At 41.0% G+C, this 27,269-nt stretch overlaps 1 protein-coding gene across 1 annotated transcript in view; it reads left to right on the forward strand.

Annotated features, from left to right (window-relative positions):
* Positions 1-10,195: 10,195 nt before the first annotated feature.
* Adcy2 (adenylate cyclase 2 (brain)) overlaps positions 10,196-27,269 on the forward strand; it is a gene marked incomplete at its 5' end in the record, with an annotated part of 386,357 nt that continues 369,283 nt past the window's right edge. The window contains 2 exons of the mRNA XM_005407072.2: positions 10,196-10,237; positions 24,465-24,662. Of these exons, the coding sequence (XP_005407129.2) occupies positions 10,196-10,237; positions 24,465-24,662 (240 nt within the window). The remainder of the gene's footprint in view (positions 10,238-24,464; positions 24,663-27,269) is intronic.

Genomic DNA, 27,269 nt, shown 5'->3' on the forward strand with positions numbered 1-27,269 from the left:
CCGCCCGCCACTGTGCCGCCCGCAGCGTTGGCCCGCGGGTCGGACCGACTCAGCCCGGGCGTCCCCGCGCGCCCGCCGCCTGGGGCATCCCTTCCCTCCGTCTGCCAGGGCCCCGAGCTCGCGGCGAAGTTTGGTTTGGGTCCATCTAACTCTGTAAAAAGCCTGCGTGGAGAACGTGGTTAACGGCCAGGAACGTGAAAAGGGATGGCTTGTGCGTCTTTGCCTCTGAACTGTCTGTGTCGAGCCCCATGCGCGGAAAGTGATGGGCTGAGTTACTGGGTGCCCGTGCTCTGCCTACCAGGAGGCAGCGCTGGGCAGGGACCCTGGGGCTCTGGTCGTGGGGCGCTGGCCAGCGAGTGTACGGTTCGGCACAGGGTTCTGAAGCGCGTTTCAGCACCGGGAGCATAATGCATCGCAACAGCTGATGTCCGCTTTGCCAGTGTATATTTCCCGAGCAGAAATCCTTGGCTCGCTCCCGTGAGCAGTGAGAGGAAATCTGTAGATGGCAGTAACTTCCTGTGACTGGTCTGTCTTGTGTGCTTCAAACTTTTGCACCGCCCATGGTGTGCGTGTGGAGATGGTGTGTGAGCCTTCGATTATCCGGCGGTGACTGATCTGGTGGTGGCGGTGGTTGGTTAGTGGTTGATCTGGATGTGTCTCCACCGAAATATATTTCCCTGAGCATATAAATATGAGCCTGTATTTATTTGCTCCCAGAGCCAAGAAATGGATCTTGCCTAAATTTTACCAAGTGCCCAAAATAGCTATCTTTGGTATTTGACAATTTGTTTTGGATATCCTGAACCAGATGGTGCTCCATATTATGCATGGGAAAATTGTACCATCTTTTTTTTAAATAATGTTTTCTTTTCCCCCTACACTATTCAGTGGGTGCTGTCTTTGATTGAATTCCATGAGCTAAGAAGAGAAAATCAGTGTGGGAGGCCGTGCTGTCACCCACTGGCCCGAGCACTGTAGCACGCAGAGCACAGTGGGCCTTCTGACCCTTGCAGTCTCCGCCTAAGGGGCAGGAGGTCGTCGTCCCTCGCTGCAGCCAGCCGGGAAGGTTCCTGGCGTGGAATCTTTCTCTCTCTTTATTACTTTCAGTGCTGAAAGGGACTTGGAGCGAGATTTCCTCCCAGCCCCACTGGCAAGACATCTTTCTGTTCTTCCTCTCCTTGCAGGGAAGAAAGCACGTCAGAGTTTTCCTTTGGAAATCTGTTCTGCCAGGACATTTCTGCCTGTGATTCTCCTGAACCTGTAATTCAAACCACTCTGCCTCGTTCCCTTCTAAATGGGAAGGAGGAGCAGGTGATGGTCTATTTATAGCACCATTAATACAGTTAGACAAGTGTGAAGTTCATGTTCCCGGCGCACAGTCCTTTCTTTTCTATGATCGAGCACTCTAATTTCTTAAACTGCATTGATGCAGATGTTCTCGAATGACTCAGGGAGAGACTTAGCCATGTCGGCTTGAAGTACTCTTCTCTGAGTCGTCTTTGTTCCTTCTGTTTGTGTTACTTCAGGCAGTTCCCTTACGCTCTGTTCCGCTGGGTGCACGTGCTGGGATGGGAGCCCTTCATCTCGTTGGCTCTGCCACTTCTTGATGTATCGGTCATTTCCACACTTTCCTTGCATTCAGCTGAATCATTTGGGTCACAAAGTGGGCATTTCCCGTGCCGTGACTGACAGCAGCGTGAGGTCCACGGACAGTGATATGGATCCCATTCTTGGTGTCACGCCTGCTACATGAACCCTTAACAGTGATGAGCTTGCAGAAATGTTCTGGTGAGGGTGACTGTGCCTGGTGGAAAGGCCACGTTTAGGTGGAGACTGCAGCCACAGGGCTGTGGGAAGAGGGAAGTGCTGGGAGGAACAGACACTGACTTGCAAAACTGCACCGAAGGAGAGATCTGGATGGTGCTGAGCTCCCAGCAGCTCATTCCTACTTTGTTTTTAGTAACGCTATAGCCGGTATCGCCATCCAAAATAATGTTCTCCATCTGGATGGTCAAAGACGGTTGGGGTAGGAAGACCGGAGACGGACAGCTCGGAGAACGGTGTTCGCGTGGTGAGGACAAGGTCGCACCCCATACCGAGCCCAGCCTGGCTTCTGGGCGGTTTCTCCCAGCTGGAAGTGCTCCAGCTGCCGGGAGCCTGCCAGGTCTCCACCGTGGAGCACTTTTCTGGGATCGTTCAGAAGCACAGCAGATCTATTTTTGCTGTCTGAAATCTTGGACAGATTCCTTCTTTCCCTTGAATCTGCCCGGTTTGATTTGCATGAGACTTTCTTCAGTTCTTGTAGTAGAAAAATTGTGACAGTTTCTTTACACACGTCCCCGGACATCAAGAGCGTTTGGATTACCAAATGACCCCACCAGAATCCAAGGACACAGACTTTTTTTACTATGTGTAATTGCCTTTGTATGGGGTGATTTGAAATAAATATTAAAGAGGGAAAAAAGCAACCTTTGTTATGATTTAATATTTCCGTACTTGACATTGTTCAAAAAATGATTTAATTTCATTCTCTCATCAGTCCATGATTCTACATTATTAACTGTCCAGATAAAGTGATTTACAAGGCATTCTTTTTTTTTTTTTGGTTTTTGGTTTTTCTCCGGTACCAGGAACCAAACTCATGACCTTGCGCTTGCCAGGCAGGCGCTTTTGCCGCTGAGCTAAATCCCCAGCCCCTACAAGGCATTCTTATTATTCTGTAAAAACAAATCCAGAATTGACACTTTTTCAGTGTTTGGTTCATTGATTATTTTCTACACAAAAATCTACAAAACAGGTTTAGTCACATACTTGTTAATTCTCTGAAGACATGAAACAAAGTAAGTAGAACATATGGAGGTATCTTTTTTATTCTCATATCCTGCTTAATAATATGAAATTTTTTTCTATTGTTTATCATGGAAATGTCTGAGAAATCTGAGCTAAATTTTTTTCAACATGAACTTATTACGTGGCTACTAAGTGCCAAGCACAAGACAGCCCAAGTAGTGCGAACTAAATAAGTCGGACCCCAGCCTAGAAACTCAAAACTAATGAGGCCAGACTGAGCTGGGTACCTGATCATGCTGCTTTGCTTTTTAGCTGGTTCTTTTTACTAAATGCATGAAAATCCCTTTCCAGAATGAAATCCTCTCATTTATTACGTCCAAAATGAGCCAGCTTTACTCAAAATTTGCTGTCATTGTGAGGGAAGGTTGATAGCTTTTTTTTTATTTTGTCAAAATGCCAGCTGGCTCCAGCCAGATTTATTTTGGCTAAAATGTGTGATTAGGAATAGTCAATATTTCAACTTAAATGGAAAAATTAGATTCCTATAAAATTTAAATAGTCAGATACTTCAATAAAATAGGTCTCTTTTTTGTTTTTAGCAAGATCCTGAAATATGAATATGTACTTTATTAAAATAGGTCATAAATATATATGTACATATAACTGACCCACCCCCGCCTGTGGTGATATGGTACACCACATAATAACTATAAGTATAAGTACTTTTCATGACAAATCAATTCTCTAGTATTGAGTATTTTTCTAAGGGCAAATAATCAGACTGTTTCTTTTATCTGTGCATGATGAAAGAATATTCTTCCTAAGTCAATAAATAAATAAAAAGACCCAATCATTTATAAAGAGAAACTGGGCAATCTTTCAGCACCCCCAGTGGGCAGAAAAAATCACCCTTTCATAGTTTTTAGAATGGTTAAAGGCTGGCAAGGCAGGTAGAAATGCCCGACATCCCTATAAAGCAGGAAATTCGGTGTATTTTTCCCTAGTCCCCACAATCTGGTGGTGGAACAGACCATGTTCCCAGGTACTGGAGCAAAGGTAGCCAAAGTTACATCTTTTTGTGCATTTCTATATATGCAGGAAAATCTTCCTGTGCAGGTGTTTGTAATTTGCAACCAGTAATTCACTAAGTCATTTTAGTTATAATTTACCTGTGGTATAAACAAAAGACAAGGAAAAACTGTAATTTTCTTCAGAAACGTGGTTGCAATTTAGAGGACTGGCAAGAAAGAACTTGGATGTCTCCTTTGGATATTAAAATGTGTGATTAAGTGTATACATGGCAGTGTGCCCTCCCTGTATTAAAGAGGTGGTGTAGGACAGCATCTACTTGTATAGGACTTTTGGCTTTGTTCCTTCCCATGTTTGGTTCTGTGACATTAGGTAGATCCTTCAGCCTTTCTTCCAGTTTTCTGGTTTGTAAAGCAGAAGGATACCTGCCTTATAATTTGATGACCCACGTTAGTAGCCCTTAGAACAGTGCCTGGCACTGAATAAGCCCGGGACTGTTAGCTCTCGGCAGGTCTTCTGGAGGTGGGTTACCATTGTTACCACATTGCCATGGAGCTGGGAGGGTGCCGCTTCTCCAGATGAGGAAACTGAGACCCAGAGAGGTAAATCCATTTCTCCAGGGTCATGCAGCTGTAGTGCTGGGGACAGGTCATGGGCATTAAATGAGGTTTCTTGGGTGACGTGCGGAGAACACTGCTAATCTGGTTGAAATTTCTACTGATAGGAACACCTTAGTCTTCATTTCATGCAGTGAGTTACACATTGTTTCCCCCCTTTTTTCAATGATAAAGAAATTTGGGTAGAGATAATTTCTTACCATCTCCATATGGAATTGGTGGCGTTGTTTAAATATTCCCAACCTCTTTCTGGTCAATCAGAGTATCTGCCTGTGGCTTTGCTTTTATTTTTTGAGAAGTCCCTAGCATAAGCAATAAGGAATGCCATGGTCAGTTCCATTGGTACGTGACTCTTACTGATATTTCAGAATCGTATAGTCTATTGAAAATGTAACGACACTGTCACAGTTGATATATTACTCTAATAAACGTGTTTGATGGTTGTGCTAATTACATTGATATATCGTATTTATCAGTGGTTATGTAAGAGGAGAGTCCACAGTAGATGTGTGGGTACAATCCATGGGTACACCCGTCTGTTGTATAATTTGGCATTGGTTTTGGGACAAACCACTGAACTTGACCCATTCCTAAATATTTCCTGAGCACCTGCTGGAGGGCTGTGATTAGCATCGCCATGGGTGGCGCTGTATCTGAAGCCGCTCATCTCAGACACAGTGGGTGTGATCCCTTTAACTAGTGCTTTCCTCTGTTGGGTAGAGACATTGGCTGGTACCCTCGGCTGAACTCTGTCCTCCCTTTTGTGCTCTATATTTAGATTCAAACTCACCTCCTTAAACAGATCAGCCTGTGTTGAACAATCTTAACTCTACTGATCATGTAGATGCCTCTGATGCCTGCAAAACTCATGAGCTATGCAGAATAGTTTAACCTCTACACTACTGTCGCCTGAAGTTCAGAGTAGTTCTGTGCATTCACTTTGGCTCCAACTAATTGTTAGTGCATTCATGAAGAGACTTAGCATTCCTCATACTGAGCACAGCACTAACTATGTAGCAGGTGCTTAATTGGCTTGTGCCTATTGCACGGTGTACTACGTTCTCCTTAGCAGCTTCATCTTCATCCTATAGCCTACTAATGAAAGTTGCAAACATAGTCAGCAGACCTGGAACTAGGCTTCAGTGTTGCCACTTAGTGTGTATTCCTGGTTGTTATCTACTTTTTGTGCAGTTCCTCCCATGAAATAAAATGAATAACAGACCCAGACTCCAGAGCTTTGTTGGGAGTGAAGAGATCCCATAAGCATTTAGTAAAATACCAGGCACAGTCTACACTTAACACAAGTAAATCTCTGCTATTATTAAATTTATACCATAGAGGGATATCCTTGTCCTGGTCTCTTTGGTATATGTGTTTTAGACAGAACACAAAATGAGCACTAGAAGATGCATTTTTATTTGTGTGATAAATATTATGCATAAAACTTTGAATTATTAAAAAAAAGTCATGAACAAGGAGAATCAGAGAGATTTAATTAAAAGTTGCATTTTAATGAAAGTTTAACATTTTCCAGCATGAAACCTCTTGCCAAATTGGCACTTACATTTTCTTGCATATTTTTAAATTCTGTTGGGTTTGGATAATTTTATATAAAACTAACAAGAATAATACGATGACATTTACCATGTAGCTTTGTGGTACCACACCTGGAGATTCAGGTTTGCAAGGCCCACGTGTATTTGGGAGAGAGTATAGGATTACTAAGTGACCTTGTATGTTCAGTCCACTTGACACAATGATGTGTGTGCTAGGTCAGCGCCCTCTTTTTGTTAGGATACAATAGAAAGCTCAAAGAAGGGAATGAGAGAGCTTTGGAGAACGACTTCTTTACTCTGGCCAGTTTGGGAAATGCTATAAATAATTGTTTTTGGTCCCTTTTTTAAACCTGAGCTTATACCTGTCCCCAGACACCAGACTCAGGTGAGAGAATGATGGACACAGTAAAACCTTCAACCCCCCAAACCATTGTGAGCCTTGGTGGCAGCCAGGTCTCTGCCTCTACTCAGAGTTGTAGAACTCTGAGGAAGGGAGGGAGGAAGAGAGAGAGAGAGACTGAGATTTTGATTAATTCCTGGCCACTAGGCATGTGTAAGAGTCCAATCAAGTCACTTGGGAGGAAATTGGTGCTTGAAGTGAGAATTTTTAAAATTTATTAGTGCAATCAAATGTACCGAGTGAATAACTTATTGCAGTTGAGGCATGCCTGCATAAAGCACAATAGTTTCTTTGTAGAAAAGTGGAATTCCAAAGATTTTTCAAGATGGTGATTATTGTCTGAGAGAATCAATCCTGAGAGTAAATCAAGTCGTTCAGCTCACTGTCCCACAGAACATTCCTGGTGAAGAGGAAAGATCTCTAGGGATGCTGACTGCAGGGTGTTGGGATGAAGAATTCTGTCCATTTCTATCAGAGTACTTCAGAGGGAATGATGTTGAGCTATTGCCCGTAGACAAGCCAGAGCTAAAGTGCTGGCTTTTATCCTCCATGTGCTAACTCCTAAGACAGAATTATTGTGTATATTCATGTCTTGCATTATTTTTAGTTATATAAAGAAGGAAGGGCTAAGTATTTAAATTTCAACCTACTAGTTTATACACATTGCAAAGAAAATAAAATTTTAAATTAATGCCTTGGTAGAACTAAATTTACTAAAGAGACCAGGTGAGTACAAGTAAAATGAAAAATGAAGAAATGATAATATAACTAATAGATCTGGTGACCCCTAATGCTTTATTTGTTCCCCATGATCCCCTTGAAATGAATTCAAAGATATAGAATTGAACTTTAGGTGCACAGAGTAGGATTAATCTTTGATTAATTTGATTAGTCTTGGATTCTTGGGTGCAATCCTCCTTGATCCGTCTGTGGCTCACTTATCTATTTATATTAAAATAAACCTCCATGAATTCACTTTGAACTAGAAGACATCCAGTGATGCCTTTCTGTTTGCTCCACCCTTTCCTTTTCCCTGTCTTCACAAGTAGGCTTTAATTCACATTAAAAAGAAATTTTATCGCTATTTTGATTTTCTTTCCAATTTATCACACACACATGCATGCACAAATGATACACATATAGTTCTGAAGTTGTGATGGTTCTAGGACATTTTGACTTAGGGATGGTGTGAAAGTGAGGCCCGTTCAGGAGGAATACTTCTTTGAATGTTGTGTTGGGACATTTTCCTGGACTAATGGTATACACTACAGTCCTCCCCTTTATCTTCCAGTACTGGGGATTGAACTCCAGGGCTTCACATGGAGCCACTTTTTTAGGTTTTATTCCTTCTCCTGTGATGCAGTGGCAGTGAGTCTTGGCTCCCAGTCAGCCCCAAGCTCATGAGGGAAACACCCCATACTCCATACACCTGTGTTGTGGCTGAGCTACAAAGCTCAGGAGGTTAGCTGCACTAAATGCATTTTCCATTGATGCTATTTTCAATTTCGCAGAGGGTTATTAGGGTGTAACCTCATTAGAAGTTGAGAGTGTCTCCGTATGTGTGGTGTGTGGTAGAGACTGAGATCTATTTACATGTGCTTTTTTCTTGTACAGATTCAGCTGTTACTGGTACATTTCAGTTACTCTTTGTCCACATTTATCCAAACTCCACAAGTGCTGTTCTGCTCCATTGGTTAAAGAATATCTGTTTTGCTTTGTTTTGCTTTGCTTTTAGTTTTAAAGGCAGATACTACTAAAGTTTTATATTAAGTATATTGCGTGGAGCAAGCAACATCTTATTCAACTCCTTCAAAATTGCCTTGGTTATTCTTAACCTTGTTTGCTTCCATATAAATTTTACAGTCAGCTTAGTGCGCATCTGAAAATTCTCTTGGATAGTTTCTCTTAGTTTACATTGAATCTGAATTATTGCTGACAACTGGTAATTTATGACATCGTTTTTTCTCTCCAAACACAATCATCAGACCTTTCATCTGTGTGCTTCAGGAAAGTTTTAAAATTTTCTATAAGCTATTCTTACTTCCCAATCTAAAATGTTTTATAGGCTATAGCTTACTATAAATGGTTTTCTTCAAAATATGATTTCTATTGTTTTGTTGCTAGTGTGAAATAATACAGTTGAACTACAGAATTGTTGATTATGAGTATCCTTGTCTTTTCCACAAATGTAAGAGGAATTCACTCATAGTTTCTTCACTTAGTTAGGCTGATAGTAGGATTTTGTAAATATCCTTTGAGATACCTTTTTATTCTAATCTACAAAAATGTTTAAAAGTGATTGGATATGGACTTTTGTCAAAATTCCATGATCATAAACTTTTGGGAGTATTTTGAATCTGTCAAAGTGTGATTAATACTTACTGATTTTCTAATATTAAACAACTTTCATAATCCTGAGGCAAACTCCATTTTCATGACATGTCATGCAAAGTTGGAGGTAATATGCCAGCATTTTAAGATTTTTGCAAATGTATTCTTTGGTAAGATGAGTTTGGAATATTTCTTTATGATACTACTGTTTCTTTTTAAAATTAAACTTTTACTAGTCTTATAAAAATAAGTCAGGCAGTATGTCTTATTTTTTTGAGGATATACTAAACAAGTTTTCCTAAAAAGGTTTTTACTGTGTTGGAAAGAGTTAATATAATTTGCCTAGAAAGACCACAAGAGCTTGTTGCTTTGTTTGAGGGAAAACTTTAAACTTCTCTTTCAGGATCTTTGGAAATAAGAGGACCATTTAAGAGTTCTAATTTTATTTCTTGAGTCAGATTCATTAAGATATTTTTCTAGGGATTTTTTTTCCATTTCCTCCAAATTCTCAAATTTATTTACATGCAGTTGATAGTACTATTTTCATGTTGAGGTTACAGATGCTCCATCTTTGATTTTAATCCATGAAGTCAGCCTTACATTTTGTTTTTAACTGCTTCAGGAACCATCATTATTCTTTGTTTATCTTATTGCATATTGATTTTCATCCTTATCTTTAGTATTTCCTATTACCTCAAAAAGGAAATATTATTTGGATCATTTCCTGGAAACAAAAGTCTCTAAAATCTTAGTGACCTAATACAGTAGATGTTATTAATTTGCTCAAATGCACAGGAAAGTGAGTCAGCAAAGGGACTCCCTCAGGGCCCCTAGTCAGGGATGCAGGATGAAGGAAGGTCCCACAGGAGCGTGTTCCCCGTCGCAGTCGATACACCGGGGAAGAAGGATGCTTCCATGTCTTGCTACCGCCAATCAACATCTTCCACATGGAAGCTATACATCATTTTTGTTCATTTTCCTTGGCTAGAGCAAATGTTCCAGTGATCTTCCATTGTACTGAAAACTACACAGAACTTTAAACAATCGCATCATTTGTCTCCTTCTGAATCTGCATCGGGCAGGCTTGGCAGTGGCAGCTCATCTGTGTCCCTGTATGAGCTGGGGTGGCTTGGGAGCTTGGAGCTGGCATCATTGAAGGCCTGCTTCCCAACCTTGTGGGGCTGTTGGCTGTACTTCTTTCTCATGGCCTTTCCACATGATGACACGGTTGCTTCATAGTGTGGTAGATGGCTTCCAAGAATAACCACCCTAGAAGAACATGGTAGGAGTGGACAGGGTTTTAATGGCCCTATCTCTGAAAAGTAGTTTTTCCACACTCTGTTGGATAAATATCACAAAAACCCACCTGGGTTTTTTTTTTTTTTTTTTTTGGTTTTTCTCCGGTACCGGGAATCGAACTCACGATATTACTTGCACGTGCCAGGCAGGCGCTTTTGCCGCTGAGCTAAACCCCCAGCCCCACATTTAAAAGGATCACAAGACTGTATCTAAAGGTAAGAGTGTTGGCTACATGTGGCATGGGATATAATGTGGTCTATGTGTGGAAAATGCAGTTTGCCTCAGTACATCTTATAGCCATACAAAACTTCCAAATGTCTGGGAGGATGATGTATATCAGTTAGTTTGTGCTGTGTAACAAATCACTCCTAAATCTAATAGATTGGAATAACTATTTTTTATTTAGCTCACAGTTCTGAAAGTGAGCTCTTGGTTCTGATTGAACCTGCCCTGTTGATCTTTTCTGATCTACTTCATGTTTGTGTGGCCATTTGGTGGGCTAGTTAATAGCTGGATCACCTTGAGCTCATTTACATGTATGGCCAGATGGCAGGCTGTCAGCCATGACCCTTGGGTAGGGTGAAAAGTCACCAGGCCATTATGGGTTTATCCTCATTTAATAGGCTAGCCTCCACTTCTTTGCCCAGAACTCAAAGGGTTCGAAAGGGCAGCAAAGAACTGTATTGTAACCTCCACTATCCAAGAACCATTAGCTCTTTGCTTATGTGATATAGATGTCATTAGACTGACCAAAGAGAGTCACATGGCTGGGGTCAGAGTAAGTGTGGGACAAAATTATACAACGGCATGGACGGAGTGAAGGGAATAATTACCAGAGCCAATGTTGCTGAGAAAGCCTTAACAGAGGGGTGAATTAGAATGTTGAACACAGTAATTGCTACTGTAGTCCACTTGTCTGGTCACTCTGCATTTAGTGTATTCCCTCCTTAAGGAAATGTACATACCCTTACCTCAAGACAAACCTCTCCAGAGCCCCACCCCACAAAGACAGCAAGCTCACAATCAGAGATCTAAGTGACACATTTCTTTTTTTTTTTAATTTTAAAAATAAAAGGAGGAAAACATTAACAGACAGACAACATTTTACAACATATCAAAAGAACAGTACAGACAATACAGAGTTACACACAAAAGTGGTAGGGAATTAACAATGGTTGTTGTATTACATATTGATATCTTGAAAGTGGCTTCTCATGAAAACAGATATAGAAATGCAATATTGATCAACCAAAGAGTCATTGGCAGTTTCTTTCAGCATAGAACTAGAAGAGAGAACAACCATGTTAACTATCCTGTATATACATACATACAAAATTTCTCCTTCTTTCCCTTCTCTTTTCCCACAGCCTGGTTGCCCTTTACTCTTGAGTGGTTTCCTATCATTTCACAGTGTCTATCATACCTCCAAGTTTAAATTAACTCAAATCAGTTTGGAGATTCCTCCGAAAACTAGGTCTAGAGGTCCCATTCAACCCAGCTCTTCCCCTGCTGGGTATTTTCCCAGAAGATCTGAAAACATCATATCACAGTGATATATGTGCACCTACGTTCATAGCAGCACAATTTGTAATTGCTAAAACGTGGAAGCAACCCAAATGTCCATCCACTGAGGATTGCATAAGAAAATTGTGGTACTTTTATATAATGGGATATTACTCAGCTGTAAAGAAAGATAAACTCGAGGCTTTTATAGGCAAATGGTCACAACTAGAGACCATACTCATAAGTGAAATAAATCAAACATACATGTGCAAGCACCGCATTGTTTCACTAGTGTAAATCGTGACACATTTCTTTAAGGAGAACAGGATGGTGAGTAGTCATTTCCTCATGGAGGCTGGGTATGGCTTTTGTTGATCTGGATACCCATGAACCAAAAGATGTCTTTCCAACCATCTACCTGTCCACCTCATAAACAGAGGACAACCCTGCTAAGCCTTCCCATCACACTAGGGGGGATGGCACACATTGCTCTCTGGTTCACAGCACTCTGCCCCTCCCTGGGCAGCCACTCTGAGGGTCACTGAGCCTGGGACTGAGAGTTGCTTCCTCTTTAGACTTGGGCTTTTGTCATGGAATCTATGTCTTATTTTCTGTGGCTTCTGAATCCTCCCTGCAGGAGTTCTCTCTTGTTTATTACCCTCTTGACCACACCTGGATCGACTGTGGGGGACATTCTGTTCTTGGGGACTGAGCAGCTCCCTCAGTCCATTTTCTACCATGGCATAGATACACAGGGGAACACAAAGTTTCTTTGAAATCTAGAATCACCATAGATTTAGTTGGTAAGTAAGTTAAGTAAATTTGAAGCACAAATTTTTCAAATTTACTTAATTTTTTTTTTTTTGTTTTCTTGGGTACTGGGAATTGAACCTAGGGCCCCGGCTGGACAGGAAGTTGTTATAATCCTCCTGTCTCAGGTGCTGTAATGTCAGGTGCTAGGATAACAGGCATGTGCCCGGCTCTTGCTTGTTATGCTTTGGATTTCTGTCATCTCACTGGGTCAGCAGTGAAAGCTGCAGTCATTTTCCTGGCACATGTCTTTGATTTGTTGTATTTTCTGCCTTCTTACCTCCTGTCTTCTCTTTCCCAATCTTGCTTTTACCTTTAGCTTGTGTGTACTAGGAGCCTATATGGAAAATACACTTTGCGAATTTTCTTTTCCCTGAGCCGTTTTGCTCAGTTGAAAGGATTTACCTGTACCACCGTCTTAGTGTGCTCTTTGCTCTGCGTTACTCTTCTGCACGGGACTCTCAGCAAAGCTCTTCTGTGGATCAGACAGCAGTCCCCTGGAGCCCATGCCAGTCCCTTCTAAGCTCCCAAGCAATCTGGCAGCTGTTTCTCAGAAGGACAGTAATTGTGTTCACTGTCGCCAAGTCTTCACAAAGCTCTGGATGGATGGACAGGGTGGAGCTTCAAGGGAAACCTGTACAGGCAGATACATGCTGTCTCCAGGGGACAGCATGGGGATGCTCCCAGAGCGCGCCTTTGGGAATCCTTTGCTTTGGGGACCTTCTGCCCCCGTGCTTCCACAGCCAAGCGTCTGCTGCACCCCTGCCCACCAGTGAGCAGAAGCTGAGGAGAAGAGGAGACTCTGGAGGGGGGACAGTGAGCACAGCAAAGCGTCCTGGGTACTCGGGGAGGACTTGTTTCACTGTTGTCCCTCACAGCTGGATGAGTTCCTCTTTGGTTCAGCTGTCAGCCAGAGCCCCAGAAGGAAGTGGGTCATGGGAAATAAACTTCCCAGCAGCACCCGGTGCACCCCAGCGCTAGGAACTCAGCTTTAGGGCTCACCGGTTTCCCGCAGGCACCACTGAGGCTGCACACAAATGCTGCTTCCTTCCTTCTTAGAAACCCTTGATGGGGATTTCTGTTTTGATCCCAGTTATTGATAATTATCCTTTGTGCCTTATGAATATGTGATGTATGTTAATTTATTTTTGTTGTAAACCAATTTAAATTGTGTGGTAAAAGAGATTGGGGCTCGAGGATACCTGTTCTTTGAAAATTTTTGTGACTTACCCAAGCTGTGGTTTCTGTAAATGTTCTGTGTGCGCTTGAAAAGAATGTTGTTACCTCTGATGTTTGCATGTGGAATTTTGTGTCTTTCAGTTAAGCTGAACTTGCTAATTTGATGGTCCCTTTTATTTTCCATCCTTCAGTTTGTTTCCTTTTTTGTCTAGTTTGGCTCACCTATCAATACCTACATGGAAGTGTTGAAGTCTTCCCCTCTCGGTCACTTAGTTAACATTTTCCTCTGATTGTACAAATTTTTGTTTTATGAACTTTAAGCCTATTTTGTAAGGTTTAGAAGTATTTATTATAATTGCCTATGTATTAATTTTGTACTTTATGACAAAATAGTGTATGTTTATGTACAGAGAGAAGAATTAAAACAAGTTTTGCATATGAAAATATGTATCTCTAACATATATCTGTCCCAAAGGTACATTGTAACTAACTTCAGGTTTCCTGTTACCCAGTGGTCACTATCATCCAGGGAATACCTGTGACAGATGAAGCACCCAACAGCCACGCGCAGTCCCCATCACTGTACACAGCAGATGCCACTAAGTGGCAGTTCCCCCCCAGTTACACAGCAGGAAGTGATGGAAATGGGGCTGTACCTTCAGTTTGTCTGACTCTACTTCACAAAAATATAGTTTTTGATCTAGAAGCATTGTATTACAGTAGTCCTTTCTCATCTAAATGAAACATAGTTCTTCTAACAAAAAAGTGAAAAGTACTCATGGGGAAGAGTGAAAACTCAGCTAAACTGTTGCTCTGTGGAAAAGCCTCTAAGAGACAAAGGAGCTGTCACGTAATAAATAAAAGCTGTGCGTATTTAATAGGCCTAGCAATTAGCAGGCATACAAAATGACCAGAAAATGCTTCAAAAACGAAAGGATAAAGTGTGCGAGGAGAGCAATAGGAATCCATTATCATTACAGTAGATGATACGGGGCTGAAAATCTCCCTTGTAAAGGCATTTTTAGTGCATTTCGTCTTCTATGCATTATATGGTAACTTTTTTTTTTTTTTGCCTTTTAAAGGCATTTTAGTCATTTAGTACTACTAAAGGCTTTTAGTACATTTCATTTAGTTTGCGTTTTTTTTTTTTTTTTCTAGAAAGAGAGGAGGGCTTTGGAAACATAAAATATTGAGTTTAAGTTGATGACGTTCTTTATGTCTTCGTTTGCTTATTATAAGTGACTTTGCTTATCTTATGCTCTGAAGTTGAAGAACTCAGCTTGCTCCGAAGCACACTGCCGTGAGATGTGCCTCTTTGGCTTTGTCTTCCCATCCACTGAGTACTGAGCAGGGAGGGAGAGGACCGTGTAATTCTGGGCTGGGGGCATGCCTGTATTTTGTTTACTCAGCCTTAAGAAAAATGCCTGATCCTAGTGTCAAGGCTGTGGCAGAATGCAATTTATATGCTTATGTATTCTTTAATGAATACTGTTCTGTTTGCCCCTTGACAGCCATATAAAAGGTTCTATTTTGTGCAGAAGTCTATATTAAACCTTGCTCAGAGCTGGAGTTCAGAGGCAGATGCAGAATAAGTCTGTGGCTGTTCTCTTCTTTGAGGGAGTCCCTGGTTCTCTGTAGGCTCTGGGTTGTACAGAGGGAGAGGGCACGGCCCATGAGCAGCAGCTGACTGTCCTGAGCCATTGCCTATGTGGGGCGCTGGCTTACCCACCAGTAAGCACTACCGCTGGGAGCTCCTGCTGCTCCTCCGGGGTGCAGAGTGCGCCCAGTAATGATTCTCACCTGGAGAGCAAGGGCGTGCCCAGCCACTGACCATCATGTTACACCTTAGAGGCCCTCCTCCCTAAAAGTATATTAAAAATTATAGCATGCGAGTGTGTTATCATAGACACATGTCATCATTGATCCTAAAAGCTTATGTGGTTTTTGTTTTCATTTTAAAAGAAAGTAATATATCTTGTGGCCACTGATGGGACAATGAGAGCCGGGCAGTGTGCCCCTGTGACTAATCGAAAGCCAGCCTGCAGCCCTGATAAGTTACTTCTCAGTGATCTGATGTTATTAAGGAAAGGGGAGGGCAGAGACCCCAGCATTTGCTTATTTTATTGTAATTACTTGCACGTATTAATTACACACATAAATGGGACCTGAGGTACCATCTCTATAATTGCATGTCTCTTTCTTCGATTACGTCCACCTACCTTCTTCTGCCCTCTCCTGTGCCCCACCCCCACCGCCTTGGCCTCATTCTCAGTCTGTTAGTGCCTCTTCCACTTTGAGGTCATCCATTTGTTTTATTTTTTAGTTTCCAGATAGGAAAGAGAACACGCCGTACTTGTCTTTCTGTCTCCAGCTTGTTTCCCTTGACACGATGAGCTGCACCCCTGCAAATGCCACAGTTCCGTTCCCCTTCCACTGCGTTCCTATCCTGTATTCCTCTTATTCATTTATGTGCTGATGGCCTTGGCTGTTATGAAGACAGCCACAATAAACAGGGGCATGCAGTGTCTCCGCATGGTGCCTTCCCTTGGTTCTGTCCCCAGGAGCAGGTTACTGGAGCATGTCTCTCTATGTCAGTTGTCTGAGGCGCCTCTATACGATTTCCTATAATGGCTGTCCTCATTTATTCTCCCACCAGTAGTCTATAAACACTGATTTTTCCCACAAACTGGGTAGCATTTGTTATTTTCATTTATTTCTTGATAATAACCATTCTAACTGGGGTGAGGTGTAATCTTATGGAACTTTTGATTCACCCTTCTGGTGGCTAAAGGTACTCAGTTTTCCCTCATTCAGTATATTTTTTCATGTGTTGGCTGATCATTTGTATTTCTTGTCTGGAGAAGTCTTCATTTACATCATTTGCCTCATTTTAAACTGGACTGCTTGTTTTTCACCAAGACCTTTTGTTTCTTACATGTTCTGGATGTTAATCATGTGTTTGATAAATAACAGGTGAAGATTTTGTCTTATTCTATAGGCTTCCTCTTTGTTGTTTCTTTTGTTAGATAGAAGCTCTTTAATTTGATATCGTCTTATTTGTTAATTTTTGCTTTTGTTTTCTGTGCTTTTGAAGCCTTACCCAGTGAATTACTGCCTGTGCTGATATCTTCCCTTATGTTGTCATCTAATACTTTCAGAGTTTGAGGTGTTACAGTAAGGTCTTCGATCCATTGTGAATGGATTTCTGTACAGAGTGTAAGGCAGCAATTGAGGTTTTGTCTTTTATGGGTGGATGTGCAGCTTTTTCAGCACCATTTGTTAAAGATGTTGTTTTCCATCCAGGGTATATTTTTGACACCTTTGACAAGGATCAGTTGGCTGAAGATTTGTGGATTTATTTCTGTGCTCTCTGTTCTGTTTCACTGATTTATGTGTCTGTTTTTATGTAAATATTATGCTGTTTTTGTTACTATGGCTCTATACTATGTTTTAAAATCAAGTATTCTTATACCTCCAGCATTGCTCCTTCTTGTTTAGGATTGCTTTGGCTATGCAGAGTCTGTTGTGCTTCTGTATGAATTTTAGGACTTCTTCCTCTGGTTGTGTGAAGAATGTCATTGGTATTTTGATGGCAAATTACATTGGTTATGTAGATTGCCTTGGGTAGTATAGCCATTTTAATAATGCTAATTCTTCCAATGCATGAAATCTTTCCATCTTTCAGTATATTTTTGAATTTCTTTATTCAGTGCTTTGTAGTTTGCATTATAGAGGTCTTTCGTTTCCTGGGTTTGCTTTATTCCTAGGTTTTTTTTTTTTTTCCTGCTATTAGGAATGGGATTACTTTCCTGATTTCTGTTGCTGTGAACTCATTAATGGTTCATAGAAAAACTACTAATTTTGGTGTGCTGGTTTTATATCCTGAAACTTGCTGAGTTGTTTCAGTGCTAATAGTATTTTGGTGGTTCTTTAGGATTTTCTGTGTTTAGAATCATACCCTTTCCAACAGGAAAATTTGATTTCCTGTTCTTCCATTTGTTAAATTTTATTTCTATTACTTGATTTTCCTGACTAAAATTTACAGTGCTATATTGAGTAGGAGTGGTGAGAGTGAACATCCCATTTTTGCTCATCGTATTAAAGGAAATACTTTCAGTTTTCCCTCATTCAATCTGATGTTGGCTTCCGGTTTGTCATACATTTCCTTTGTCCTTTGAGATATGATCATACTGTATCTAATTTATTCAGGATTTCATCATTAAGTGATGGTAAATTTTATCAAAAGCTTTTTCTGTATCTATTGAGGTGATCATGTGATTTTTATCCATGATTCTATCTATGTGCTATTTTATGTTGATTGTACTGTATATATTGAATTATTTTTTAGTCTATGGAATGAAAGCAATTTGATCATGGTGTAGCACCTTTTGTAATGGGATACTGAGTTTCATTTGGTTATTTGTTGAGGCCTTTTGCATGTATTTTCATAAAAAATTTGGTCTGTATTTTTTGTTTTGTTTTGTCATTTTCTTGTCAGATTTTGATTGCCAGTTAATATGGACTTTGTAGAAAGAATTTGACAAGGTTCTTTCCCTTTCTGTCTTATGCAAGAGTTTGAGGGGCATTAGTGTTTTTCTTTGGTAATATTCGTTATTAAAACCATCTGACCTTGTGCTTTTGTTTGTTGGGAGACTTTTAAAACTGATCTAATCTCATTACTTTTTATGGATCTTCTTAGCACTTTTATATTCTTCTGGTTTAAATTTGGTTCTTCATGTTGAATGTGTCCAGAAACTTGTCTATTTCTTCCACATCTTCTGATTTATAGGGTTAGAGTGTTTCAAAATATTCCTAATAGTTGTTTGAATTTCTGTACTATCAGTTGTAGTATCTGTAATATCACCTCAATTTATTTACTTTTATTATTTATATCTTTTGGTTAATTTAAAGCTTTGTCAGTTTAGTGTATCTTTTTAAGGAACCAACTGTTTGTTGCATTGATCCTTTGTATTGGTATTTTAGTCAACATTTCATTTATTTCTGCTTTGATCTTTATTTCCTTTTGCTGATTTTCATGTTACTTTTTTTCTTATTTTTCTAAGACCTTGAGATATGCTGCTAGGTTGTTTGAGATCTCTGATTTTCTATGTAGGCACTCAAGGTTGCAAAGTTTCTTAGCACCATTTTAGCTGTATTGCACGAGTTTTGATTTGTTGTGTTTCCATTATCAATAGATACAAGGAATTTTTAAATTTCACCTCTGAATTCTTCAGTCACCCACTGTTCATTCAAAACTGCTGTTTAATCTTCATGTGTTTGTATAATTTTTTCAGTTGTTTTTACTGTTGATATCTAGTCTTTATTATTATTATTAGAAAAGATGAGAAATACAGTTTCAGTTTCTTGGAATTTGTTAAGTCTTACTTTGTGCCCTCATCCATGTTCTATTTTAGAAAAAAATCATGTACAGCTGTCAAATGAAATATCCCATAAATGTCTGTAAGTCCATTCGACCTACTTGATATTTTCCTGTTGATTTTTTTTGCCTGAATCATGTAGCTGTTTGTTGAGAGTCAGGTATTGAAGTCAGCCAGTATTGTTACAATGGGGTCTGTCTCTCTCGCTATGTCTAGTTGTGTTTGTTTTATAAAATTGTGTGTTCTGCTGCTTGGTATACAGACATTTATAATTGTCATATCTTCTTGATGAATTGCTCCCTTTGTTAATATGTAGTGGCTTGGTTTGTCTCTTCTAACTTATTTTGCCTTAAAGTATATTTTGGGGGGCTGGGGGTGTGGCTCTGGAGTGGTTCTGAACTTGACCCCTACCACTGCAAAATAAGTATGCTTTATCTGTGTTATTGGATATTTGTATGGCTCCTTCTGTTTACTTCTGGATTTCTTAGCAATCTTGGTTATAAGGAACTTTTTCTCAGTACTGGAACTATATCATCCCTGCCTTTTAGGGTTTCTGCTAGGAAATCTGTTAGTCTAATGAATTTGCCTTTAAATGTGACTTGGATTGTCTCTTGTGCAGATTTCAGAATTCTTCCTTTGTTCTTGTACTTTTGACAATTTAATTATAATATATTGTAGAAAGATTCCTTTCTGGTCAGATTTAAATGTCTCCTGCATCTAGATAACCATGTTTTCCTGAAGATTTGGGAAATTTTCTGCTATTATTTAAATTGAGTGGTTTTCGATGCCCTCAAACTGTAGCTTTTTCCCTTGGATATGCCGGTGAGTGGATGTTTGATCTTTTAAAGGCAGCCAGAGATCTTACGTTCTCCTCACTTGATTTTTTTCTTTCTGCCTGAATGCAATATTAAAAGTCTTGTCTTCAAGTTCTAATATTCTTTCTTCTGCTTTGTCTTGTCTGCTTTTCAGTTCTTTATATGGCTTATTGATCTTTTCATATCCATGATTTCTATTTGCTTCTTTTTTCAAATATTCTCAAACCTACATTATCTCTCTTAATTCAACTATTTGTATTTTAAAAATTTCACTGAGATTTTAAAAATCATTCTCTTGAATTCTCTGTTTGACATTTCATTCATTTCAGTATCTTTGGAATCTGTTATGAGAGAGTTATGAACTTTAGGAGGTGTCATATTACCTTGTTTTGTCATATTCCTCATGCCCTTTGTTTTTGTAGCATCTCCTGTGCTGAGACTTGCACATCAGTTGGGATGGATATCTTACATTTATGTGATGGACTTCTTAGTAAGGTGCTTTATCTTGGCAGTGAGTCTTGAGGTACCAGTCTGTTGTGTACTGTTATTTCTAGTTGGTCTTTGTGTATAATCTCTTTGTAGTTCCTTTGGCAGTGATTAGTGTGTTTTGATATAGTGTGTACCATTTTGGAGTCTTGAGGAACCCACTGTCCCCATCTTTCAAGAATGAGGACTTTCTCACCATACAGACAGGTGTGATATAGACAGCTGAGTGAACACAGATGACATGGGGTGTACCATCTGTGGTCACTTCACAATGAGGGTAAAACCTTCATCAGGTGACAGTGATGTCTAGTGGCACTATTTATATTGGCTCCATTACTGAAAGCAGTCTGACACTGGCTGCTCCAATTGTGATGATGGGCCTGAAGCTACTACCCTCCGTGTGGACACTAGTGAGGATCCTTGAGTTTCAGGGCTGGTAGGGGTCAGGATCATAGTTACCTTTCTGAGATGGCACATCCAGTCATCATAGTGTGCAGTTGACAAGTATGAGTGTCACTTACCCAGAAGACAGTGTCCACAGCTGTTGTATCATCCCTCTCTGCTATGTGGGTGTCTGGCCAGGAGTAGGACCTCAGAATCTTCCCCAGCTGTGTCTATTTGGGAAAGGGTTAATGACCAGGAGCTTATGCCCTCTCCTAATTCTTTAACTTGAAGTATCTTCCAAGGTTCAAGTGGGACGAGGTTGTGGATGGAGCTGAATTTATTTCCTCTCAGCTGGGTGGGAGTATAGCTCAGTGACACAGCACCCACCCAGCATCTGTGAGGCACTGGGCTCTATTCCTAGCCCTGCCAAGTAATAATAAAACAAGTGATAAAATAAAATCAGAAATAACGGAAAAGAAAGGGGGAAAATAAAATTAAAACATTAAAATTGTTATGGAAAAAAGAAACCAAAAGATGAAAATTGAAAGCCAGGGATGGTGGTGCACACCTGTAATTGCAGCCCTATGAGAGGCTGAGGTAGGATGATCACAAATTCAAGCCCAGCCTGGGTGATTTAGCTACTTAGTAAGACTGTGTCTCAAAGTAAAAATTTTAAAAATAGGATTGAGATGTAGCTCTGTGTGAAGGCCCCATGTTCAATATCCACTAATGGGAAAAAAAAATGAAGAAAAAGAAAAGGAAAGAAAAAATTGGGAAAAAATAAGCTAAAGGAGATAAAGGTTAAAAAACTAAATAAAATACAGGTTAAAAGGTAAAATTTGTTTCATAAGTGCTCAGATGCAATAGCAAGGCCTATGATCATGACCTGTATGACCCAAGCTTGTCTGCAGGTCTTGGACGGTCACATACACACACACACACACACACACACACACACACACACACACACACAGAGTGATGGGCAGGGGTTTTTATCCCTGATTCTTTCAACTGTGGCTCCCACCAGGTGACAAGCATAGTGATTTACGACCAAAGCTTTCAGAAATTCCTCTGAGCTGCGGTGTGTGCTGGAACGAGCTCCTGCGGGATGTGGACTAAGCCAGGCAAAGATCCCCTCTGGAGATTTTAGGCAGCGTACTCTGGTGGTGGGACAAAGGCTGGCACTGTGGCTTGTCCGTGGACACTTCGGAGGGCAGGAGGGGGTGGCGGCAGGGTCCACAGAATGTGTTGCGCTCTGCCTCAACTCCTGTGGGAACCCACTCCTGGCTGTTCACTACGGAGTTCCAGAGAGCAGACCCGGAACTGAATCTCAAGTTTAGAAGGAAGCATCTCCCCACTCCATCATCCACATGGCAGTCCTTGTCCCCCACTGCAGAACACTCAGTCACTCCCCTCAGCTAAGACTATCATGATTCAGCCACCTCCTGAGGCTGGGCAGCAGAGTGGGGCTGGGTCCCAGAGATGGGGAAATGTAGGCACAAGTTTAGAGCATGGGCCCCTCTTCGTGATGGCTTCAGCATTTTGAGACTTTGCCTGCTGGTGCTGTAAACCTCATCTGTGAAGCCAGCTCACTGTGGGCATCCCAGGTCTCCCATCTGTCCACATTGCATCCACACTGTGTGTCTACAGGTTGACAGGTTCAGTGCTGATGGAGCTGGCTTGGACTCCATCTTCCTCCTGAGCCTTGACAATGGGACGCCCTCCCTGGCCCCAGCCCTCAGAAGCTGAATGGCTTCTCCCCGACTGCCTTGAAAGCCTGCATCATCATCTTTCTGTTCCTACAGCTACTAATTTTCAGTTCATAGTCATGCATATTTTTCACCTCCTTTCGGTTTTTCCAGAGAGGAAAAAACCAGTAAAGCTAATGATTGTCTCTAGTCTCCTGAATTAAAGACATAAGTGAAAAGGCATAAAAGGAAAAGAGCTTTTGGTTTATTTACTGGTTAGCTTTCTATTTATAGCTCAGTCACCTTCATTTCGTGAGGTTTACAGTGAAACTGGTTTTCATGGCTCCAAGTATGTAGCGACAGCAGTTTAGAATTTGATGGCCTCTGATGACTTGCCACGATGGCCCGTGCGGATTAGACTCTGTCCAAGAGCCAGAGAGCGCTCACAGTTGGTAGGTGCCTAAGACTCTTTTGCAGTGATCCTAAAAGTGTCTGAGGATAGACAGACAAAATAAGAAGATCTTATTCAATCCTCTTGTTTTTTGTTAGTTCTGAAACACATTCTTGTAGCCAGACAAGGACAGGTCCTGTTCTGCTCTTTGGAGGGTGAGCACCTGCCAGCACAGACCCTGTAGAAGATCCCGCCTCCCTCCTTCCCCAGCCCAACACCTGTGGGAGCCTTTGTCTGTCTCTCTCAACCACAGAATGGCGCCAACCCTAAGGTTCCCCTCTGGAGTGGTTATAGGGCTGAAGAGATTAATCAAGTGAGAGTGCTTGAGACCAACCACAGCCCTTACTTTCACGTACGCTTGTTACTCCTGTCTGTTGCTCTCACCACTGTGGTTCCTCTTGCCTGTTTCCAGGTATCGTTGAACACACACATAGTTGTGACAAAGAAAGGGATGTGGGGTCAGTTGAAAGGGGAGCTGGATCCTGGTTCTCTTCCTTCGTTGGAAACCTGGACTTGGTGTGGGTTTGGCGCTGATCTGTTTGCTTCCCCATCTCCCTTCGATTGGCTGCTTGGTGTTTGGATGGAGCAATCTGTGGTGTGAAATTAGAGCTGCGAATGGGGGGCTCTGTCCTCATCAGTAAAGCCTGAGAGTCACCTGGCTGTAGTGAGAAAGGCAGCTGCTCCACCGTCCTAGTTTTTACCTTTACTGTTAACATTCTAAAACGTGCACAGAAGATTCTTGGTTCTGATCATGTATGTTGTGGGATTGACATTGCCTGCGTGTTTCAGTAACTGCACACATTTGGGTGAGGATTAAAGACCTTGAACAGTGTTCCATGCCCCCACGGAATGCATCCATTCCGAACCCCAGCTTAATGTACTGCAGAGACACACCCTGAGTGCATGCTGTGTGATCAAAGGAAATGGCATTTATGATGTGGGGCTGATACTTTGTAGAACTGAAATTATGTGTGTCTGTGTGTGTGTGTGTGTGTGTGTGTGTGTGTGTGTGTGACTGGACAACTATAAATACAAAATGAGTATTAGTGTGCTAAAATGAATCTAGAACAATGCACCATTTAGAGGCCAATAATAAATGCCCATTTTCCTTTTGTTGGAACCAGTGAGAGGTGGAGGAAGCCAAACAAATAGGGCCCACCCCCTGAGCATTTCCCACTCTGGCTCTTTCTATATTTAGCACCTTTGACCTTTTTTCTATTAACCTCGGATCCCATTCAAACACTAATTACCATGCATTAAAATAAAGGCTCATCATTTTAGAATCCGAGATAGTCTAATGGTTTTTAAACAATAAAATATTACAAATCCATTTGGGACCTATATTCCTAAAGCCGGGGTATTAATGGGATTCTCTGATTCAGACAGTGAAGTTGTTGGTTTATTTTCTCCTGGCTTTAATGTTTTCTTGTGTTTATTTCTTCCCTGGAATTTGCTTCAATACATCATCCTTACCTCACCCCATTTCTCAGGGAACATGCGAACTTGAGGGTCTAGCTCTTTTGCTTAGCTTGAATAACCAGTATTGAATGATCTACTTAGGAAAACACGGTTATTTAATATGAATCTTAAGTTTTTAAAAGTTCTTGCTGTTCTACTTTTGAAATATTTTCTTAAACCCTGTATACTTTGACATTGATTAATGTTTGTAACATTGTAACAACATAAATCATTGGTATCAAAAAGTCTCTCAATTGTAACTTCTCAATATATTTTTCTCCTCTCCTCAGGAAGTTGAAGACCACGTGGCATTTTTAATAACAGTGCCAACTGCCCTGGCGATTTTCTTTGCGATATTCATCCTTGTTTGCATTGAGTCTGTGTTTAAGAAGCTGCTCCGCGTGTTCTCCTTGGTGATATGGATATGTCTCGTTGCTATGGGATACCTCTTCATGTGCTTTGGAGGCACCGTCTCTCCCTGGGACCAGGTAAGGTGCTAAGATATTGTTCTGGTGTTGCCTGTATGTGATTTGTGACATACTCAGTTCTGAAAACCTGGCCCTAGACTTGCACATGAGATTTATGGGTCCAGTCAAAATATATGGTGAATGTTTAAAATTGTTACAGCAAAAGACTCACTGCCATTAAACCGATCTAGATAATTCTCCTTGCTTCGAACACACTTGTCTCCTGGTTCTTGCCACTTTATGAAGCAGTTCTGAAAATTCTTCTTCACATCTTTACAAGGAGTGATAAAAGAATACAGTGAATGCTGCTGCCAAGTGCCACCCAAGGCAAAGGCAGCCTCGTAAAGATGTGACGTCGTGTCCTCATCTCCCTCATTCACTCTGCCAGGCACTGTGTGACTTGTAGCTCTTTCCCACAGTCAAAATGACCATGAAAGATAAACATCTGAATCGATTCAGGACATTGAGCAGCTACGACAGCCCAACTAAAGCGGCTCACAACAGAGAACTGCCAGAACTGATACAGAAGGTGGCAAGAGACCCAGGACACCTGATGGAGCCTGGAAGATCTGTGAAGTGCTTGCCCACCTCCAGTCCCTGGGTTCTCCAAGCATAGGGTAATAGACTTGACAACCAGCAGACCAACCTGACTGAAGAACGTCGAGCAGGAGAATAGCTTCAGGTCTGATGTGATACCCGGCCACAGAGACTGGGTGAGAGACAGCCTTAGGAGATAGGCCTGGAGATGGTGAGAGTTCAACAGGGATCTCCTGGGATCCCCTGGGCTGCATGAGCTCAGACCAAGGTGACTGTGGTGCCTGTATTCCGTTGTGGGAGGGAGGCCCAGTGTGGTGGGAGCAGTCATAGGTGGGGATGGCTTGAAGAAGAAGACGTTTAATCTGGGAGTGTGTTTTAGCTGTGACACTGCTTCCAGCATCCGAAAATCAGTGATCTAAATCACTCTAGAAGGGGGGCCTAACTGTCATTGCTAAAGTCAGAGTCCTCTTTGGGTTTGGGAAGGCTGTTCGTGAGTGGTTCCTAGGGTTCTTCAAAATTCAGTTGTCATTTGATGCCATTTTTGTCCCTCAATTTCTTAGCATAGACAAGGTAACATAGTAGTGGTCAGTAATTGGTTTTCTGTCTATGCCAATACCTGGGTTGCCCTGGGGGGGAGCACAAACAATACTGTAGCTTGATTCTGAAGGATGGGACACTGGGCCAAAGAGTTTGTGAACCCTAGCACAAAAAAAAGAAAAAACAAACAAAAACCAGAAAGGTGAAAAGACAAGGCAACAAAATGCCTCTCAAAACTTCCAGCTCCCCCCAAATCAGTGCAGAGGGCAAAGGGAGGGAGGAAATCATAAGCTACACAGGAAATAGATCTGAAAGGGTGCCAGTGGGGGTAAAACAGATCTGGAGGGTGGTTGGAAAATTAAAAAAATAACTGATCACATAACTGTGATGAGACAAGTCTTCAACAAATCTAGAGAAGACACTAACAAACAGGTAGTGGAGCTAAGGAAAGAGATGCAAAGCACAAATCCCCCGCACTGAAAATGATGGAAAAGTTCCAAACATAATTCCAGGAGATTAAACCCATGATTGAAAGTATGGGTTGCAGAAGTGACTAATGTGAAGACAGGGTGAGAGACCTGGAGGACAGGACTGTTGACAATGATCGTTTAATGAGAGATACCTTAAAAACAGCAAGGGAACATGCAATATGGATCCAGCAGCTCCTAGGTGACTCAGAGAGGCCTAATATAAGGGTAACTTGAATTTGCAAAAAAATCAGAAGACTACTTAAAGGACATAAAAAACCTGTTTACACAAGTAATAGCAGAAAACATTCTAGACATGGAAAAATAATTTAACATACATATAAATGAAGCCTGTAGAACCCCAACTAACCATGACCAAAAACAAAACAAAACAAAACAAAAAAACCACCCCATGCCACATAATATTTAAAATACCAGAAATACAACCAAAGAACAGAATCATAAATGCTGCTAGAGAAAACCAAAAAAATCAACTATAAAGAAAAACTTTTAAAATTACAACAGGCTTCAAAGTCAAGGAGAGCATGGAATAAAGTGTTTCATACTCTTAAAGGAACAACTCCCAACCCAGGGTGTTATGACCTAAAAAGTTATTTTTAAATATTTATGGAGAAATAAGATACTTTAATGATAAAGAAAGCGTAAAGAAATTTATCAACACTAAACCAACATTCTAAGAATTTTCAAGGGTATCATAGAAGGATATAGTGAAGCTGAGAATGCCAAAGGCTCCAATAAAATAAATACATCTGGTAGGCATAGTAATTAAATAAAAGGAAAAGATAGTAAAATAGCTAAAGGAAATTAATATGATGACAGGAATAGGTCAGTAACTATCAATGTAAATGTATTTAACTTGCCAATCAAAAGACACAGATTAGCATAATGTATCAAGAAATAAAATCCAACAGTATGCTGCATACGAGAAACATATTTAGCACCAAAAGAAATTCATAGACTTAAAAACTCACAGGATGGAAAACAATATTCATTGCAGTGGGAACCTGAAAGCCAGCAGGAGCAGCTGTCCTATTTTCTGACACAGTGGGTTTCAAGCCAGAGGTGA

This window comes from Chinchilla lanigera, unplaced genomic scaffold (assembly GCF_000276665.1).
Source record: "Chinchilla lanigera isolate Chin_1 unplaced genomic scaffold, ChiLan1.0 scaffold00103, whole genome shotgun sequence".
In the NCBI taxonomy this organism is placed as follows: Eukaryota; Metazoa; Chordata; class Mammalia; order Rodentia; family Chinchillidae; genus Chinchilla; species Chinchilla lanigera.